A 21,242-nucleotide genomic window follows, 5' to 3' on the forward strand; every position below is an offset into this window, starting at 1 on the left:
TTATCTTCAACAGATGGATACAAAATAGGCAGTGAAAAGAGAGCACATTGCAATGCCACAAGTCCTAGGCCACTAAGGTATTTAACACTTGTTTTCAGAATAGCTTGTGCCATCCAGCAAAAAGGAATTCTGTTATCCTTCCAAAATCTACACCCACGGAAGTTCTACAAATGCTCTTAAATATGTTGAACAACAGTGTCAAGAACACGGAAGTAGCAGAAAATGGCATCCCCCTTTTACATCTGAAAAAAGTGACGTGGGTGACGTGGACTGTTACGCTCCTAAGACTCGCTATGATTAATTTAGGATGCCAGCAGAGACACTAAGGGCCTTTCCATGCTTGTAAAAATAGGTGGTTCTCAATAAAGCGTGAGAACTTACAGGAACTCAGAAAGAAAGTATAAATACACACTGTTGTCTGTATTCCCTCAAAGATTAATTTTACAAGGACATGGATGCGTATACACCCCCACCTTACTAGTCAAATCCTTGAGTTTCTTTCTTTGATAAGCTCCAGGGACATTTCCTGGTTAAAAACTAGACATACAGGCTTTTGGGTTAGATCCCCAAGTTCCACACATAGAAAACTCCCAATAGTTTACTTCAGTGAGTTTTGCGTACGCGAGGCATACACCACCCTGTGGTAGTTATATAGACTTTTTAATGTTAGGGAACTTTGGAAACAGCACTGATGGTGTTAACAAAAAAACAAACAAACATTGTATTTTAGCAAGCTCCCAGTAAACAGTAAAAGCTAGAGAGTAAGAAGCATCCAGCAGCACTAAAATGCTGAATGAATAGCCAGAAACATCTGTGTTTTGGGAGTAGCCTGCTGAGAGACCCCAATGGGACTTCTGCACAAAGATAGATGGCAGAATGTAACCCTTCTGTGAACGACTGTGATTTTGGGAAACATTCTTCTGCTATTAAAAAAAAGAAAAAAAAAAGAAAAAAAAAGAAAGGATCCTCAATCTTTAGTAAGATCTGAAAACTAGAACATTTATTTTTTATCAGTTACCTACTTCCATAGGACTTGCCTGCCTTACAAGGGCAGAGGCAGATCCCGTGGCTATATTATAATGTGAAACGGGCCACAGAAAACTTTCAGGACAGTTTAGTATGAACAGACTGAGTGAGATCTCACCCTCACTGACTTCTTGGAAGCAGGATATGCCCACTGTGTGCTCTAAACTACTTTATAAGTGACAGGGAGGCTCTGTACAGATGGTAAAATTTTGCAAGCTCTCATTAAGCAGATGAGGCAACACTACAGAAGGGGGAATTCTCAAACATCGCCCTGTCAGTTTGGCTGATCAATAAACACAACTCACATGTATTTGACTGCTCCTCACAACACAAAGGAAGAGAGACTTTGTAGCAAATCAAGTATTTTTTGTGCAATCCATTTGTGAGAGTTTCAAGGAGTGGGGTATGGAGAAATCATCAACTACTGTCATTTCTACTGGCTGTTCTCACAAGTGCTATATCCTCATTATAACTCATTTCTGGCAAGAGCCCATTTCTCTCTTTTTTTTTTTTAAAGAGAGACTCCCTAGCTGCATGAGTCTGTCTGTAAGTGATCAACATCAACGTACTCAAAACAAGTCTTTAAACATATCCAACCTTTTAAGTGCTCCCCAGTTCTCTAAGAGGCTATGTTGAATTAACAAATAAGAAGAGTATTAAAATTAGACTCTTGTCAACTTACAGCAAGTTCTGCCCTGATATTTGGATTACATCTAAAATTTTACTGATGCCAAATGAAGTTGAGTAATGCCTAGTATGATTAGCTGATGTGCTCACAGTGGGGGAGGATGATGCTCAGTCTTAGTTAACAAAGCTATTGTAGTTTTTGGACAAGGTACTTTTAGTATTAATGTTCATTTTTGGGTTTTTTTTCCTGCATAGGGAAAATTAGTATTTCCAATTGAAATTTGTGGAAAAATTCTTTAACAACATAAAGTTATTTTTTTGTGAGCCAGAGTACTTGCAAGGTCAGTGATGTTCACAGTACTCATTAGGAAGCATGTAATTGTCGGATTAGTCACTGGAGACTTAGTGTATCATAAGAATCAGATTAAGCTTTTCATGAATTTACAAATAGCTGCAGATAAATATTTTAACAGTTCTCTAGCTATCATAATATACACCTTTAATCCCCTCTGAAGCATTTTTAAAGTGTTTTTAGACCACAGTATTTCTAGAAGAGTTTGTTTCAAAGAACAGCTCACTAGCAATCAATACTTCCATAACCTGTAATGCAGTAGTGAGCAATCCACACCATAGGTACCAAAGACAGCACACAGCCAAATCTGAACGTCCCCAGACAGGGCCACCACAAAGGCAGGAGCCGAGAGCTGTCGCAGATTGAGAATGACCCATGTAAGAGCATCACCCCCCGCAGAGCTGAGCCTGGCTTGCACACCTCCTCACCAGGAGAAAGCCATGCTGCAGCCCAGCAGCACCCTGCCTTTCCCCTGGGCTCTGCCCCACTGCCTTCTGCCAAGTGTCTGCCAGCAAATTTCATCTCGGTTTTGAGAAAGAATATCATCTGGCACTTTAAACTTCAAAGGTGGATGACCTTTGCCTTGTAATATCAGGGTTTACATTCCAAAATAGCATTCATGATGATAATAATAAACCAACTTCGAAGTAATCTGACTGCAAAGCCTACGCCAAGAGTTTGACTCATCAATCAGTCAAAGCTTGGATGCAAATCTAGTGATTTTATTTTTCTAATAAGGGGGTTTCAATTCCCATTAGCACATCGAACCAGTGACCTCAGACAGGTTAAACTGTTACGCTGATCTCCATACTGTGGCCATGAGCTTTGGGCTGCTGGGCATTGTGTGACATTGGGGACAATGTTCAGTTGCGTGGTGTGACAGCACCTCCTTCCCCAGAGCTGGATTCAGTGGCCAGCTCACAGCTGAGTTGCTCTCTCCTCTTTCCCACATGACTTCCATCGCTGCTCTTTCCTTTCCTTGAGCAGCCACTAACCACCTGGTGTATACGGAGCACGGACTCACCTGGGTTCACTAGCACAGTAGCTCACATGCCACTTACCAGCTGCTTGTCTGAAATTCCCTGTTCTACGTGTCTTGTTGGCTCTGCAAAATACATCTTTGGAACTAAATGTCTGCAGGGTTGTAAGATCCTGTGTCATAGACCTACTACATGTGAAGCATTATGAATAGTTGATAAGGAAGAACTCAATCTTTCTCACTCAAAGCTTTCATTAGTTCCAAAATTCTAGTTTCTGATTCTGGGGTAACATATCAGGAAACAGTGTACAAGTGGTACACTACATGGACTCCTAGCTAAATACGTGGCTGGGTGGAGAAGTTATTTATCCCTGAACAATTCTAGCAACCCTTAGATTGACAATTTTACAAAGGTTCTAGAGATATACAGACATAGAAAGGCTCTAGACAAGATTCATAGTATTTATCTTGAGGTTACAACTTAAGAGGACCATCCTGTGATTAATGTGAGACATTCAGAACTGATCTAAGGAGTGCTCCAATCAATCACCAAAACTGGTTTTCTACCTCAGCTCCTCCACAATACCAAGACAGTAAAAAACCTGGTGTGAACCTAATGAGCTGTTCTGACAAAAGCAGTGATACCTCTTTCTAAGCATGCTGAATGAACACCTTTTGATTATCACTCAGAAGCATTTTATTCTGAAGTAAGAGGCAGAAAAGGCATCAAGTATTATGGTAAACTTAGTTCCACTGTTCGGAAATTTAAGATCTCTGCTTAAGGTCTTCCTCATCCCCACTGCCTCCTTCATTCCTGTATGCCCTTCTCAATTATTGCAAGACTGAAGTACTGAAATATCCATAGCTGTTCAAATAGGATATATATCCTTCCTGGACAAGTAAATTAGCATTAGGAAACCTTCTATGTTCATCTTGTAACACCTATTAAAACAGATACAGAAGTTTGGCTAGGGATCTCAGATTTTGGATACTCATTCAAGCTGAAACAGCAGGCACTTAAGCTTCATCTGTTTCTACTATGTTTTCTCACTTCTTTTTCAGCTCTTTATTAAATTTGCTGGGAGCAATGGAAAATAGAAAGGCCATCTTAAAAGCGTAGCAGCCAACAGCCCTTCTTCAGTGAAGGAACCAAAATATCTGCAAGGATGCTGAGACATGGTCTACATGGTTTTGGGGCAGAATTTGCCTTTCACCTTTTGGCAAAATATCACAAACCTCTCTGTCAGTTCAGTGGATATGAGAATACAGCTCCAGTGGCCTAAAGATGTTATTTCAAGACAGATACTCCACATACTTACATCAATACGAAACAGTGTTAATACAACTACTTACACACAAGATCAGAGGGAACACACAGCTTTAGCCAGTGTCTGTGAGGGAAATTATTATTAAAATCAGTCCACAAATTACTGAACCGCTTGCTGTGAATTAAAATTGAAACAAATGGTTTAAAGAATTTTGAGCACTTCTGAGGAGCAACATCAAATATCTCATGCCTTCATTTTTGCTACGTCTAATGCAAAGCACAGCAGCAATTCCCAGTTCTAAAGACTTTGTCCCAGGTTAAACAATTGATTAAATAGTTAAAATCTGTAGCATGCCTCTCTAATATCAGTTTGCACTGTAAACTCCACAGCTTTTAGATACATTGTGATTATTAGATGATGTTGTACCTAACTGCTCTCAGCACTGTTACAAAATAAAAAACCATAACCAAATAAACTCTATACTTAAGAGATACATTTATATTAAAATATTGTAATTCAGGAGGCAAGAGACAGATTCTCTTTGTAATACACTTCTAGATCTTTTAGTACTACCTTGCTCTTCGTACTTTCCATTCCCTCTGTATATATCCTTCATATAGATTATACAAACCCATGATAATGTATTTGGGGGAATCTTGCACTGAAAAAGGCAGGTGCTGTCATTAATTTGCAACTAACTCTTGACTTCTTGATTTGACATCTGACAACAAGAAATTATTATTATTCAAGTTGAAACAAGTTGTATTCAGGACAACTCCACTGCACCAATCCAGTTTCAATGAAGAGTATGTAAAGATTCCAGGAATATCACGTTGATTATAAACCTTCAGTTTCCTTCCTCAGGGCATTTGGAGACAAAGGATCCATGTTAGTAGCCTGTTATTCATGTCTTGACAACATATAATTCCCTCCTGCAACTACAATTTCTTAATCTTCCTCTTTCCTTCTTCCTGCCTCCGAGTTAAGTCTTGAACCTTTCATGGCAAGATCTCATCCTAACTGTGTAGATCTTATGCACTGGTGCCAAGTCAGAATGGTTTCAAATGAAAAGCTTTACTGATACTTAAAATGACTTCCTAAAGATGGACATCTGAGTTCTCCTGGAAATCAGCACCAAAAGTGCATGGACCTCTAGTAATGCTGTTCTCATGAAAATTCTGAACAAATAACTGTAGTATAATACAGCATCTTAGCTTCTATATAGATTCAACATACTTAGTTTTAGCCACATAGATTTTGAAACCTTTAATCCATAAAGAAAGGGGAAGGAGATGGGGAGAATGGAAGGGAAACAGTTAAGTTCCTTGCCTTGTGACATACTTTTCCATGAAGACCATAGCAAAGAACCTCTAAACTACTTATCAAAGCTATCCTTTGTTTTATTTTCAATCTTCCTTCTCCTTTCCCCTATTCTCTATTGAAACAAGTTTTGCAATCTGTCTCCTGAAGCATGACAAAGGTGATGGCAGGGTCCTCCACTTTGAGAGCTAGGGTCTACCATTCAGGAACAGAAACTGTCAGCAGGGAGGTCTGGCTACCTAAGCCACTTACTTCTTTACACTCATATTCACCCAAAACACACTACCAACTTGCCAGTGCCTGGAATTCCGTGATGAAATACTACTAAACTCGGACAGGATTGGGCAGGCAGTTGTCTTTTGCCAGTCCATAAATGTTTTTTATGACTAGCGTTCCAATTGCTGGCATGCAGTAAGACAAGCTGCCCTTATTATACAGTAAGCCTTTTTATAGAGGATGGTAATTTTTCCAGTGCTCCTACTCTTTAGGGCTTTATGAGCACAACCACTCACTTCCAAAAGTACAAATGATTGCAGAAGCTGTGCTCTTAATGTAGGTATTAACTGGTTGCTATTGTTTGGCTACTGTTTAAGGATATACGCTAATTTAGATGTCCAAAATAGGATCCAACACTACCAGACCAGTGGTGTTAGACTACACAAGTATAAAGCCTTCTTGGACTGCTTTGTTACAAACTGCTTCCCTAGAAGAAATCCAGCATCAGGAGAGCAGTACCAGTTTGATGCCACTCCACAGGAGCTGTGATTTCCACAGAAGAATATTACTCCTTTACAGTCTTTGCTTCAGAGCTGGAGAAAAATACTGTATGATTTCCAAGCACTGAAATTTGTGATAGAGTAAAAAGCCATATCTTGCTATAGCACTCTTGTTAGTTTGAGAAGCACCTTTTGTGACATTGATGAACAGGAAGGATTGTGGCCGGGTAATTGCATAATATTCACCTTTACTCAAGTCTGCAGAACTGTGGGAAACCACTGATTTTCTGGCCCATCGGCAGCATGGAAGAATATACCCTATCTGATTGCCTTGCTGGCCATGCGAACAAGCTGTTACCATGGGCCTAATGTATGTACTGAAAAAAGCAGCTGAGTATTGTGTATCTTATTTTTTGCTAGCTATTTATAAGTTATTCTGCACCTTGTGAACTAAGTGTACTAAATAGCAGTCTTCGCTGATTTAAATTTTATTTTGCTCACTCTTTTTTTCTGTTCTGTAATGAAACATGCCAACGGTGGCAACACATTTCTTGCCCTTAAGATCCGTAGCTTGAGGAAAAGTAATATGATACTGATTCCAGTCAAATTCTAGTTTGAAGTAAAAGGGGGAGAGGCTGGACTTTCTGACCACTCTACAGAGTAGAATAACAGAAAACTTTTTTCAGACCACAAGGTGGAGCAGTAGATCCTTATAGATCTTAGTAGATCCTAACCTGCTAATTAATGTAACAGCAACCTACTGCACTTATAGAAAAAAAAGAATTACTAGAGGCTCTAACAGAGCGGCTCATCACTTTCAAATACAAAGCTGCCCACTAATAACAATGATTGCTCCCAAGCAGACCCTTCCTGGATTTCCTGATACATTTCATTTGTTAGGGCATTATATCAGAGGCAGATTTTAGTAAAGTCTAATTCACATCAAGGAGCTCACTTGTCAGCATGCCCACCATGTCAGCAAGGAGACAATCCATTGATAACAAGATACTATCCCCTGAACATAATTTTTTTTAAACAAGTGCAACATTAGAATGGAGATACAGTCTCTTCCCCACAAGGAATGATACAGGAGGAAATAATTCCTGAAATCGTAATTTTAGGAGGTTGCTCTCTGCAGTCCTCCCAAAAGACTTACCTTTGGAAAACAAACAAGCTCCACACAGACTTTCACTACTACTCTACAAAAGCAAGCCATGCTTTTTTTTTTCTTTTCTTCTTCAACGTTAACATAACACGCCTTCCAGCAGGTCTCAGTGCCTTGCCTCTTGGCAGAAGCATCACTATTTCACAACAACAGTAACAGAAAGCAAAGAGTTTCAGCAAGCAAGAACAATTAATTATATTGAACTATGATATTAGAAAGTTCAAGGCCAAGTATTATCAAAACATCAAGTTCACAGCTTAGAAGCTACTCAAAAGTATCTTTGCTACATGACTCTTTGTCAGCATGCAGGACTATCTGCCAACAGATGCCTGATGAGACTGATGCTAGAAGAAGGCTCAAAAGCTGGTGCCCCCAGCTAAAGGATGATTATAGCCATACACAGGCATCTTATTTATAAGATTTATCACAAAACTAAGGAGCAGATTGTGCTGTGCAGTGCTTTTGTCTCCTCTCTAAAGAGAAAGGCAGATGTGTCAATGAGATCATGAGGCAGGTGTTGGCGAGACCGGAGATACTCCAGGATTTTGTTTTGGGGAACTGCTCCTTTTCTGCAGTTTGTTTCTCTTTTATGTATGGCTCTACAGCCTGAGTTAAAATGAATAGATTCATAAACCACGAGGGAGAAATCCTGACCCAGCTGAAGTCAAATGGGTGCTTTTTTTTCCATTGACGTCACCAGAGTCAGGATTTCAACCCAAATAACAGACGTCTCTCTCTTAAGGGCTCCTAAGCAGACAGAATTTCCAGACTAAGAGTTACGCGAGAAGGAAAACAGACTAAAGTAATAAAAAACTATTCAGACTAAAATGATGTAGAAGACTTCCACTGACTAAGTTCACTCAATGCAATAGCTCAGTACTTCACCTAATAAGCAAAATGTCAGGACTTACACAGATGATGGTCATTATTACACAGACTGAATTTACTCAGCGAGAATTAAACTATGACCTTGGCATTCTCCGGTGTAGGGCTCAAGCAATAAAACAAAGTACTATTTTAAGAAGTGCTTTTTATTCTCACAGTTTCATAGAGGCAAATGTTTAACCAAGAATCTCTTTCTAGCTCTCAAGGCTAAATAGAAAAGCTGGGAAAATACAAAGAAAGTACAAGACTAAAAGCTAGCAGGCAAATAAAAGGATTGGACTAGAAGATATTACATTTTAAGACATTTTAAATTATTCTGGGGCCTAACCCATGGTTTTTGAACTTTTGAAAGTGACAGCTGGAGGAACACAGCTGGCATCATTTACTGTCTCTCCCTTAACCCTTCTCTAACAGAAAGCGACAGAAAACAGTTACCAGGCTATTCTTAAATTGCAGGTTAATCCTTCATTGACGCATACAGAGGCTGATGACAAAACCACTGTCTCTAACCCTAAATTAAGAGATTTGGATATCTTCAAAATCACTTACCTTTTTTTCTTCTAAATCCTGTTCTATAGTCATGAGGTATTATACGTTTAGAAGCTGTTTAGAAATATGAAAAAAATATATAGCTGTGTGATATGTTGAAAACACTAAGCTGAGCCACACAGATTTATCATAAGATCTGAGTAATCAGTGAACAAAATTGCCCCACAACCTGCCCTAGCAAAAATCTGCACTGTGATAAAACAAGGATTTTGCTTCAAACTGTTAACAGGCCTCTGGCCCCTCTTGGCAGAGAGTTATGACGGGCCCTGAGGTCATTTTCACATTCTTGTATGACATTTCAAGCCAGGAGGCCCTGCGTAGAACGGCAGTGATGAAGTATCCCCTGGACAGCTGGCACTGAGGGGAAAATTTACTTTGTTGCTTGAAGCCTAGTAGGAAAATAGTCCACTAAATAAGAACAAACATATAGCTCAGGTTTCAAATGTAAATAAAAACTTTTGTCTGATGAATTCCCACAGAGCAGTGGGGCAGAAAGCGAAGGAAGGGTGGTGCTCGCCAATGCAGCCAGAGTGGTACAGCGCTGTTGTGGTTTCATACGGGTCTGTGTGAGACTCAGTTTACCCTTTGGAGCAAGGGAACCTGAGGAGAAGCAGTTCTGATAGTCCTCCCATTGCAGGGGTGCTACTGAAAAGTTTTGCTTTGTGCCCACAATGCCCAATTCTCAGAGACCCCACCTGATGGCTCTGCATTGCATACAGAATATTATCAGCACTACCCTTGGCCAAATACAGATTTTTTTCCAAAAGGAAAGGTTTTCTGTGAACAATGCTGCGACAGTTTTTGTGAAATCCTTGTGTTCAGTGCTAATAGAAAGGTACAAAGTAAAGAAGCCACAGCCATTTGGAAGCTACTCTTGCCCACACCTTCTAAAATTTTAGCACTATCTGATAGCAACTATAATCTTTGATAAGAGTACAGGGGTTTGTGTTGTCCTAAGTAGTAATGCAGCAGTAGCCATCACTGTAATGGTAAATTTGCCAAAATTGTTGCTAAGATCATCACGCAGCCATAAAGGTTTACAAATAAATTAAATTGATGCAACATTTGTCTTGTATAAGAAACTATTATTTATGGCTAGATAGCATACTATCTATTTCAAATGTGAAATGTGTACTCTGTAGTTTACATAGCATGTCTAAGAAATATAGATGTACCAGAAAATTTTGCATAAAGAATACTTCCCAGTAGTGTTAACAGAAAACGTAGATGAAGAATGGCTTGATAATGTATGTAACTGTTTGCCTTCGACTTTAAAGCCCTGTATAAACATGCGTTACATGGAGTTTACAGTATGGTTATTCTGCTTCCTGCAGTGGCATCAGAAAGAACATTCATCCTGAAGGCTTCATTTATAATGACTGAGAGTAAAGCTTTGATTTACTAAGAATTCTTATAGAGAGGAACGTATAACTGTCTCATACTTCCGTGATAGAACATAACCCTTTATTGACAGGAAGAATTTAGAGGATTCTGTTGTGCAAGAGTTTGTAAATGTTTAAGATAATACAGTATTACGTTATTACCAATGAATCTCTAATAAAGCCTAGAAGGAAAAGGAATGCTTTACTTTGGTAATTAAGTCCAAAAATTGGAGCTACAACTTAAAGTTTGATTAATCACTAAATGGTAAGGCAAGTTTTAAGTGTGCCTCAGAGTGTTTATAGTTGATTCTTCTCTAGCAGAATTTCAAGGCATTTACCTCCTATTGGTTTGTACATTAATCCTCTTGAAAGCTGCCTGGCGCTTGTCTAGAACTGATTTAAGATGTCTTAAGCATTTTTTTTTCACCCTGGCACAGTCATGAACCTCATGCTGCCTAAAATAGGTACTGGGTCCTCTCCAGAGGATGCTTGACTTTGAGGCTGTTTTTTGAAAAGCAGTCTTTAAGAGAAATACCCTCTACCTGAGATTGTGTTGTGAACCAGTAATTACACTGTTACACGTACAGAACAAAGCACATTGAACACAACTTGTCTCACTGTGTACAGTAACTACTACCGTGGCTCTAATTAGCTCTGCCAGGGCACTCCTGTCACCTCATATTGGGCACCCAACGCAGGTGGCATAACTCGGAGGTGAGTCTCCCCCTGTGTACCCTGAACAATGTGCACCAAACAGTGAGCAGCACCCACAAGGGCAGTCCTGAGGGTGTTAGAAATCTGAGTAGAAAGACCAAAGCAAGAACTAGCAGTGCCTAAACAAGGGGCTGAAACCCAGAGGACTCAACCCAGGCTCTTTTCCAGTAAGGTGGAAGAACATCTCAGGCATATAAACTTGGCATTCCTGAAGCTCAGAAAGCGGGTACCATAACTTAATGTGGGTACTGAAAGCACCCACATAGCTCTTCAGCCTTTCAATATGTGAACCTGCTGCACCAAGGAATACCTGCAAGATGGGAATTTTAGACAGAAAAGCAGGAATCACTACTGCATTGTAATTCACTCAGTATCTTCAGATTATAAAAAGACCAAAACACTTGATTGCAGCACTTAAGCATCTTCGTAGGAGAGAAACAGAAAGTATTGCAAAGTATTTTAATTTATCACAGAAAACACTGCCACAATCCAATGTCAGATATATTCCCATTAGAAATAATTATTTTTTAAAAATATTTTTTAACACCAAAGTTATTAACCTATGAAATAAACTACCAAAAAAAGCAAAGTATCTGCCTGGTAGCTTCGAATCAGGATTGTATGTTTTTCTGTTTGAAACTCTGGTTTATGTTAGACAGGAAGTTAGATCAAAGTATCTAACAATCCATTCTGGCATCAAAATCAGATGGATCCATGAATTTTGAAAACATTCATTTTCATTTACAGCTGACTGAGCCAAAACAAACACAAATGAAGATACAAGTTCTCTGACATGGGAGACAAAACTATGACTAACAGTCTGTATCTGAACCGAAGTAAAACTGTAGTTGCCAAAATCTCCCTGGCATCAAGCAAGGACTTCCCTACATTTCAGAGACAGCTAAAGCTGATGAAATAGTATTTCCTTTCGTGTACATGACTATATTCTGTACAACACAGAAATTTTTTCAGTTCACACATTTCGAGGAAAACTTATCACAAGTTGTTATGGATCTTTCTATTGCTGGAATCCAGCAAAATCTGCTTATCTTGACCCACAATCTCACAGCAAAGAGCTTCTGATGCCTTCACTCAGAAATATTTTTAGCCATGGATGCTCTGCCACCAATAAATCAGGGTACATTTTGACAGACACTTGACTTTGTACATATCAAGTACAGCCTACACCTTACATGGATGGTTTGTTGATATTCAGTTGCAGGTGAATATATTCCTTGTGTCACCCTTATTAATTGCAAGGTTGGGGAAAAACACTAACAGAATGCTCCTACTAATAAAATGATAGAATGGTATTTTTTCCTCTTAATTTACCATCTCTTAAGCCTCCAGTCACGTCTGTCGAGAAGCAGCAGTGTTCTCCAGCCAGGCATCTGCAGGCTGACCGGGCAGCGCGGTGCTGTGCACTTCCCAGCACCTCCTGAAGAGCTTGTGAACTGGAGAGTTGGCCAGTTGTTCCCAACAGTGCCAGCTGTTCCAGGAAAGGATACTACCACTCCTACAAACCCTGTCCTGTTGAACATCAGTAATAGGGTTTCATAAATCACATAACACAACAGTCTGCAAGATGGCTCCACGTTCCAGCTCACTTACTCTCCCATTTCTTGTGTAAACCAGCCAGGTAGTTAAAAAAAGAAAAGCCCACAAAATCAACACAATGGATTTGGGTGGGAATGTTAGTAGCCAGACTTTCCCGTTGTTACAAACTCCAGGTTATTTACATACCAAACTACTGCCAAAACTCACCTTGATGCCAGTTAATTTCTTTAGAAACAAAGGCAGCGGCTCCAGTAGTAACTCTGCTCTAAGGAGGCACAATGTAAAAACAAAAGCAATCACTGCAACCTTGATAACCAGATTATTGCACTTTCTACAGTCACGCTTATGCCAGAAGATGGGAATGGCTTAATTTCCTAAGCGAGCAGCAGTGAGAGCATTGTAAGGTCAGCAGTAGGAACCCCCTGCAAAACTCCAGGTCTCCCACTGCCACACTGACCATCTTGGACCAACCTGATTTAGATTCTCTCAAACCCACCATGTCTCTTTACTTATTCTTTAATTTCCTATCAAAAAACACAGGCCAGGCTTCTTTTCTTGTATGTTCCTGCGATTATCTTTAAACTACACACTGCTGTAAATGTGACCCTTTCATTAATTCACGTAAATAGGACCTTAGCCAATGACTTAGGTGTTATTTATGAATGAATCATGCTGCTCTGCGTGGCTGGGTATATTTAACTCTCATTAATTTGTTGAAAATAGCTACTAATGGGTTTCTTTAGCTCATTACTCTTGCAACAAAAAGCCAAAGAGGTGACTGGGTTTGCATGAAAGGGCTTGGGTAACCCTTTCTGCTACAACCCAGTGATCAGCTTATAAATACACTGCACTTCAAGTCACTTCAAATGATTTCAAGGCAGTAACAGGTTAACAGCTCAAGACTGAGAATGCAGGCTTCAGCTGACATCAAACCCATGAACAGCACTGAACCATTTCTGGAAATTGTCTGTTTTCCTTTCTTTTGAGTGAAAGGAACACTATTAAAATTCGAATTCTGAAAATACTGAAGGCTCTGAGCCCAAATTAAGAGTAGAAATATAAATAGGTTTAAATCTAGCAATGGTTTGTTAGAGGATGTAACTAAATAAGGGCTTCAAAAGAAACATGTCACTCACAATGGTATAGCTCCACTGGTTTTATGATTCAGAAATAGTTTCCATGAAAAAGGTTGTATACTTGGGAGATTTTATTGCATACTTGCAGGATTTTATACGTGCAATGTGATGCTGAAGTTTTTATAGTATGTCGTGAGATTTGTTTTGCACATAAATGTTATTTTTGAATACTATAATCTGTCGCTGGCTGGGCTCAACGTCATCATACAGCTGCTGTTAAAATCATCATCTTGGCTTTGACACAGAGGTTACATCGTGCCTCTTTGCATCTCTGACTTCTCTTTGCTGTACCACAGAAACACTTATTGCTTTTCACCTCTGGTCAGTAAAGACTTAGGTCGACCCTTCCACCCCTTCTTCCCAAGAATGAGCAGCAGCCCCAACGTCGCCTCCTTCAGAGGTGCCTTCTGCAAACCAGCTGGTAGCTACTCCACCCAAGAGCCAGAACTAATGTTCATGCACTAAGAAATGCCTGCCTTTCAAACTGCCTAGTTTTTCTACCTATGGTAATCTTGTACAATCTAAATTTCAATAACTCTGCATTAGGGACTTCTGGTTTTTTATTCACAACATTCTGCACAAAGTTCAGAGTTTCCACTCATTTTGCTCATTGTCCAAGCAAACATACGGGCATTCTATCAACTGTTTGCTGATATTGTTTGAAGTACTATTTATTCTGTATGAAAAAAAAAAAGCAGTGTTGATCAGATACAGAGAATAGCTTCTATTTCAATTCACAAGTTGAGAGATCTTTTGTTTTAGACCCTTTTCCTGCACAAATACTGGAAACACTCCTATCTGAAAATATACTGCGATATTTGCTCAAAGTTTGTTGTTTTAGCAGACTTCCCTGCCAGTTAACATTTTGACTAGAATAGCCATGGTAACAAACGCAGAAGGCTAACCAGCACAAATAGTTCAAAGTTGTTTCAGCTACCCTGCCCTGCTTCTCCTGTGTGCATCAACAAAGCCTTTAAAGATAATAGCGGCTGTTTAAATGATCTTGTCTCAGTCATTAGTAAATCAGTGCTTCTTTCTTTCTGTATTTAAAAGTGAAACAAGACGACCTCGTAGGCCCAGAGGATCCATTTTGCCCTTTGCTTCCCACCCCCTAGGATGCTGTGAACGCTGAAGAGCAGAGAGAGGAGACACTCTTTGCATGGATTCTTTTATACCAAAATTAAAAAGTTGTTTTGGCACTGAACGCAGGAATGCAAGGCCTGTCTTGTATTTTGTCCTGTATTAATTAAATGTAACAGGGTTTTTTTTTTAAAGAAAACTTTTTTGCAAGTTTCCACTCAAAGCTTCACACAGATGGTTCTTGTAGAAGCTGAGGGTTTGACCTAATCCAGTTTCACGTAAAACACATGCCTGTCTTAATTCCATGGATACATTGGTACCTTAAGGGATGTGTATGGATCTCAAGATCTGTTAACAGAGAGATGTAGCAATTTGCAACAGTCCGAGCCCAACTTGTGGCTTTTAAACTGCATGTGGCTCAGTAGCAAGTCATGTATAGCTCTTACACCAGGGCTGTATTACAGATGTTAATTACTCCAGATTTTTAGCTCTAAAGGGAAATGAGGAACCATTAGGGATTGCTGAGACCAGTATTTCCTTGAGGGATGCAGCTGTGTCCTCAGCCCCATCCCTTCCTACAGGAGTGGAATCCCCTCAAGTGCTGTCAGCACGTTGCTGCCAATGCGGCAATCCCACAGATTGCATTGTCTCACCTCTGTGAGGCAGGTACATCTTGGCAAACTAGTCTGAAATGCTGGCCAAACTGCGAGCTCCGTAGGGGTTCAGCTGCCTGGGCTTTACAAATCTGACTGGACCCGCAGATTGACGCAATTAAAGCACAGCAGGTTCTGTGGGCAGTGGCATGGGTGGAAGTGACACAGCTGGCATTGTGTCACTCTGCGAACACGGGCAGAATTCGTACCAGCAGACCTAAAGCAAGAGGCCCACCAGGACACTGGTTTGCATCCCTGCTGGCCCACAGGACGTTAGAATCACACACACGCAGGACAGTGTGAAGTCTCCTTCCAAACAACACCTTGTTCATAAGATCCCGTACACAAACCCATCCTGTGAGGGAGCTCCTGTGCAATCACAGAGTGAGGCTGATCATATATCACACATATGCTGTTTATTAGCATTTGCACACCATTCTAATTTACAGCAATTTGAATCATACTTTGACCATCATTTATTTTCTGCTGAAGTGCTCGTGATCTCAGAAAGGGTTCAGTGAACACCATAAAGTTTGATTCTGGATATTTGCTAGGAAGAGAAGAGCAAATATCAAGACATTTACAAAATACCTGACTTTTTGGTATTTTTTTACCTAATCAGAAGCTGCTCAGCAAGACATTTCCAGAAATCTCCAAAACATTAAGTCAACTTAATGTGACTAAGCACCCTTACTTTGATATTTTTCTGGGTTTCAAAATACTTCAATCATTTAGTTACGCAAAAAGTAATCCAGCTATAAAACCCTGCCACACTGTGTAACTGCTCTTTGCTGAAAATTACACCACACCTTATTAAACCCTTGCGGGGGTAGGGCGGGGGAAGAAAAAAATAGAAAGAAACCTCCTTTAACTAAACCCTGGAATGACTCGCAGCCAAATAGATGACGCTTAAGCAAGTATACTCAAGTGCACCTCACAGTTCATCATGGTATTAGTCATACTTAGAAGACACATATTTTAAGCTAGCATTTAGTAGGCATGCCCACTACACATCTCCAGGATTAACTCTAGCAAAACTTTGCCTCTTCAACTTGTGGCATCACGTTTTCCACAGTCTCTTGACATTATTCAAACAGCACTCTGCAAACTCTACACCTCCCCAAGACAAGCTAGGTCTGTGAGTCAGCTCCACACACTAATGCTATCGAAGACAGACAAGTATAGCACTTCAAAGGCTGTCACTTGCAAGAAATCTGACAGTAAAACCAACTAAAATAATTTTTCTAGCTACTCCATATAGCAGAAGCAAAATGTAGTATCCCAGACTGATTTAGCTATGTTTCAACATTGAAGAGAGCTCAGAACTGCAGAGTAGCAAGTATTTGTTGAATACAAATATTTTTTTCTCTACGATATTCAAACATATGACAGTTCAACATGAAAGTCATAGAAAGCAGCTTATGTATGACACAAATATTACTAAAACATGTATCGCTGGTACTGTAGTAGCTTATGTGAATGCAGGTTGCCTTCACACTACACTCCATATAAACAGCATGAATAAGAAGATTCTTGCCCCCAAAGTGACACAACCAATATATTTCAGGTTTTAGGATACATTTTCAAAGTTGTGAGCTATTCTTTATTTCTGCTGATACACCTTGTATCTCTGTTTCATTGCAAGATTTCAGCTTTCAAATGCTGAAACTTAGGGCTGCATGCTCAATACGTTGTCTTCACCATTGTGTTACAGCGTGTTACCTCTAGAAGTCAATTTGTGGTATGACTAAGACAACAGTTTGTTTTTCCATTCTTATTCTCCAGTGTATATTCAAAATTCTCCCTCTGAACAGTCTTGCTAGGCAGCTCACACTAGTAATTTCTGTGGAAAGCAAACATGGAAAGTAAAGAAGCAACCACTATTCAGAGTTTTAAACGTGCAAAAAGTACTTCTGAGAGCACTGTTCAGTACACAGTTCACTCTGCTTACTGGCATGTTTGAGATAGGTACAGCCATACTTATAGACTACTTATATACTTATATAGACTACACATACCTTCTCTAAGTTTATACATGTAGAAGCAGTGCAAAGGTATTTCCTTTTGCAAGGGAAGTTTTTGAATTACTAAACCTGTACAGCAGATTTTAAAGGTTTGCAAAAGTTCCTACTAATTGCGATTGGGTGAAATAGCTGCCGCTGAACAATTTAGCCATGATTTTCACAATCTAGCTTTTCATAGTTAACTCCTAAGGAGAGCAGTCATTCAGAATATATAGTTACTCAGTCAGCTCCTTATTTATCAAAACAATCTAATAATTGTTTACACAAATTTTACATGAGTTGAACTGTTCTGGACCAAGTAAGCTATGCAGTAAAATAAAAACTACACTTTACAGGTACCCCAAAGCAGGGGACTGAGAGAGGATCCGGTTATTAAACATGACACCAGCTATAGTTGTCTTATAGTATCATATGTAACCATGCAGTGGAGGAGTCTGCTTTCTGTGATCTGGATCATATAAAATAGCTAAGAACTTTTCAGATAGTTTCTACATTAGATGATCCTTTTGTATTTATTTCACTTGGCAATACTTTTTATGATAGAAGCACTGACACATCAGGATTTTTCCACAGGTGACAGTTTCTGTGGTATGAACTTGCGGGAGAACCCTCAAGTAATGTTATGTACTCTGGGAAGGTGCAAACAACCCCAGCACAGTCCTGCTGCAATGTAGAGAAGCTGTACTTGAGCCCAGCACTGAAACCAGACCAGTCCTAGTACTGACTCCACATGAACGGCGCTGAGTATCACTGGGGTGGAGAAGGGGTGCACTGTCCAACACATTTCATAAGAATAAGGGAATTTATTACAGCAAAACCTAAAACATGCCATGGAAGCCCAAATTCTGTATGACTGACAAGTATGATTCATTTTCAAGTCAGAGGTTCCTGCAGACACCTTACACAGTAGAATTTAAACCACACTTAGAGGAACTCACACATTTTTTCTCCTCTGTTTCTGGCCCCCATGCTCACTTTTGAACATACTGCACTAAAAAAATAATAACATTTTTCATAGTCCCTCTCCCTTTTAGTTCTGCAAGTGTGTTCAGCATCATTTCTTCTTCAGTTAGGGTTTAATTTTCAGGGAAACATATTTTTCCCTTTGGATCCAAAAAGCAGAGAGGAAACATTAGTGGGAAATAAAAGCCACGCTCTACAGTTTTTTTTCAGGGGTCCTGTCTCTGAGACATTAAAAAAAAATACAGGAAACGGAGAAGAGAACACAGGTTCTTCCTTCCTGATATTTCCTTTCTACTTCCCAAAGGCTTTGTCTTTAGCCAGTACAAGTAAGCAACAGAGAAAGGAAAATATAACCAAAACACAGACTACAATGTCTAATTATTCTCTTTCCAGGTGCCTTTCTTATTCCCTATATCCTCTTCTTAATCATTGCTGGAATGCCCCTGTTCTATATGGAACTAGCACTGGGACAGTATAACCGAGAAGGGGCTGCCACTGTATGGAAAATTTGTCCGGTTTTCAAAGGTAAGTGTCCCCCTGCTCGCTTGCATAGTGCCATGAGGGTGCCACACGGCCACGGTCACAAAGTAAAGGTCTCTCATCTTCCCATAGACAGCGTGCTATTTGCTGACCTTTCCCCAGCCCTTGAAATCAGAAGCCTTTTTGTTATCACAGGTGGAGCACAAAATGGGAAAAGCCACAAAAATCTCCTTCAGGTTTATTGCTGTGGAGTGGAGAGAGCAGTTCAGCCCTGTTCTCCCTTTCACCTGAATATTGGGGGGTAGGAGGAACTGGGTGCCTCTAGCTGGAGGGAAGGATTGGCAATGCCAACATTTAGAAATACCAAATCCCATCAGGTCAGTTGAGCCCCGTCTCCCCCAGTGACTAAGATAACCACAGACTCTATTCATTTCATTCTGCAGAGCTTTCTCTGCAAAGCCCACATACCACAGTGCCTAGAACACTCCCATGGAGCTGTGAAGGCTGCAGTTCAGTCACAAGGCTTGGAACATCACACAAGTTATCTGTGGCTCTGGACCTCATTGTCCTGACTACGGAACAGGAGCAATGATTCTGACAGACTTTGTAAAGTGGTTTTCAAACCTAGCAATGAAAAGCACTTACTAAAACTTAAGCATGATTAATACTACTGAGTGTTTTCCACTGGGGTTAACTCTCCAGCGTCACCGAATAAAGGGCTGTGGAGTGTTGTGCACTGAATTGAAATCATTCTGCAAGGAAGAAATAGCCAAGGTTACGTGTTTGGATACCAGTCAGGGTGTTTGGCATTGATCAGGGATAAAGGGATCTCTCTGGGTAAAAGAAGCCATATGCTTTCCGTACATGAAAGAAGTATTTCTTAAGGAGCGTCAAGAATTTTCTTAAGCATTTCTTACCAGAAAGAAAAAAAAAAAGAGTTCCCCTTATCTATACCAGATTATATCTAAAATCTTACGTAAAAGCCTTTTCAACACAGCTATCCGAAATGAAACCACTCAAGCTCAGCTGATCCTAGAAGCTTAAAATTCAGATCATGTTCATCCCGTGACTGACAAAAGCTGAAGAGCTTAACAATAGCAATCCGAACTTAGCGGATCCGGTGCTTGGATATAGGTTACACTAAGTAAATGTTAGTCTTCTTGCTCAAAATACAGCTTTCCTCTTCAAGGAGGCTACTGTCACAGAATAGGAAAACTGCAGGTTTTTTTCTTATCAGTCAAACCCAAAGTTCACAGCAAAATTAGAGAGATATAACAAAAAACAAAGAGAGCTAATAAAATATGTGCCCCAAAATTTTAAAATTAATTTATATAGATTTACCATGCCCTTCTACCATCCCTTCATAGGAGCCAAAATTCATCCCAGCGCCCAGGAACCCAAAGACCCTTGCTCAAAATTCCTGCTGGTGTCAGTTAATATCTTTGGATGACAATAAGGATTTTGAAAACCTAACTGCAAAAATTAGATCTGAAAGATCTCAAAGTGTTTGAGCCAAATACCACTGTGCTCAGAGGTACTCTATCTGTTGACTTCGGGATTGAAAAGATGATGAGAAAGGAAAATAGAGCTTATTTCATGTATAGTCATGTTGACATTCCAGCAGTGTTTTTAAGCTGACATTTTCAAGGTGGACTAAACATACTTGACTGTTGATTTTTAAGTGTTCTTATTACTAGGATATAGAGTAGCGTAAGTTATTTGATTCTCAAAAAGTAATAAGTGTTGAGATGTATTTGCATCTTGGCATGAGTAGAAACTCAGTCCTTTTAAAGTTTTGACCAAATCTTCTGAAAATATACAAACACATTTTACTGCTAAACTCATGATGCTTTCAAGTTGTTCCTGGGATAACTCAAATCTCTCAAATGAAAAGTACACAGTCTACATAAATTTAGAACAGCTTCTCTAAATGAGCAGCACTATGGTACTAATTTTAGCTATGAATATTCTTGCTATGAACTCTAAGGATTCTGCTTCTAATGAGATGCTCTTATAATGCATGCAATTAAAAATATACCCTGTAACCTTTGCAACAGTCTGTTTTCAGCTCTGCATTTTCCAAGGTCTATTTTAGAGTGTGGGTGGTACAGCATTACTTTTAAGAAAAGTTAGACCTAGAAACAGAAGAGCAAATTCATTCCTGAACATTCTTATTATTTCAGAGGAGTAACATTTAAGACACATTTGATCCAGTATTTTTGAATCTTGATACTAAATATCTATCATTATCCTCCTGAACTGGAGGAATTTCAGGAACACTTTTTTTAAACAGGAGTCATCCAACTTCAGTACCACATGTTATTCATACTTAGTATTTTAACATTTAATATTTAAGAATTATCCTC

The 21,242-nt window shown here is 39.6% G+C and overlaps 1 protein-coding gene across 2 annotated transcripts in view; it reads left to right on the forward strand.

Annotated features, from left to right (window-relative positions):
- SLC6A2 (solute carrier family 6 member 2) overlaps positions 1 to 21,242 on the forward strand; it is a 70,223-nt gene that overhangs the window by 3,572 nt on the left and 45,409 nt on the right. For both annotated transcript variants that reach the window (XM_065640724.1, XM_065640725.1), the window contains exon 2: positions 18,790 to 18,921. In XM_065640724.1, coding sequence (XP_065496796.1) covers positions 18,790 to 18,921 — 132 coding nt within the window. The remainder of the gene's footprint in view (positions 1 to 18,789; positions 18,922 to 21,242) is intronic.

The sequence above is a fragment of the Caloenas nicobarica genome, chromosome 9 (genome assembly GCF_036013445.1).
Source record: "Caloenas nicobarica isolate bCalNic1 chromosome 9, bCalNic1.hap1, whole genome shotgun sequence".
Lineage (NCBI taxonomy): Eukaryota > Metazoa > Chordata > Aves > Columbiformes > Columbidae > Caloenas > Caloenas nicobarica.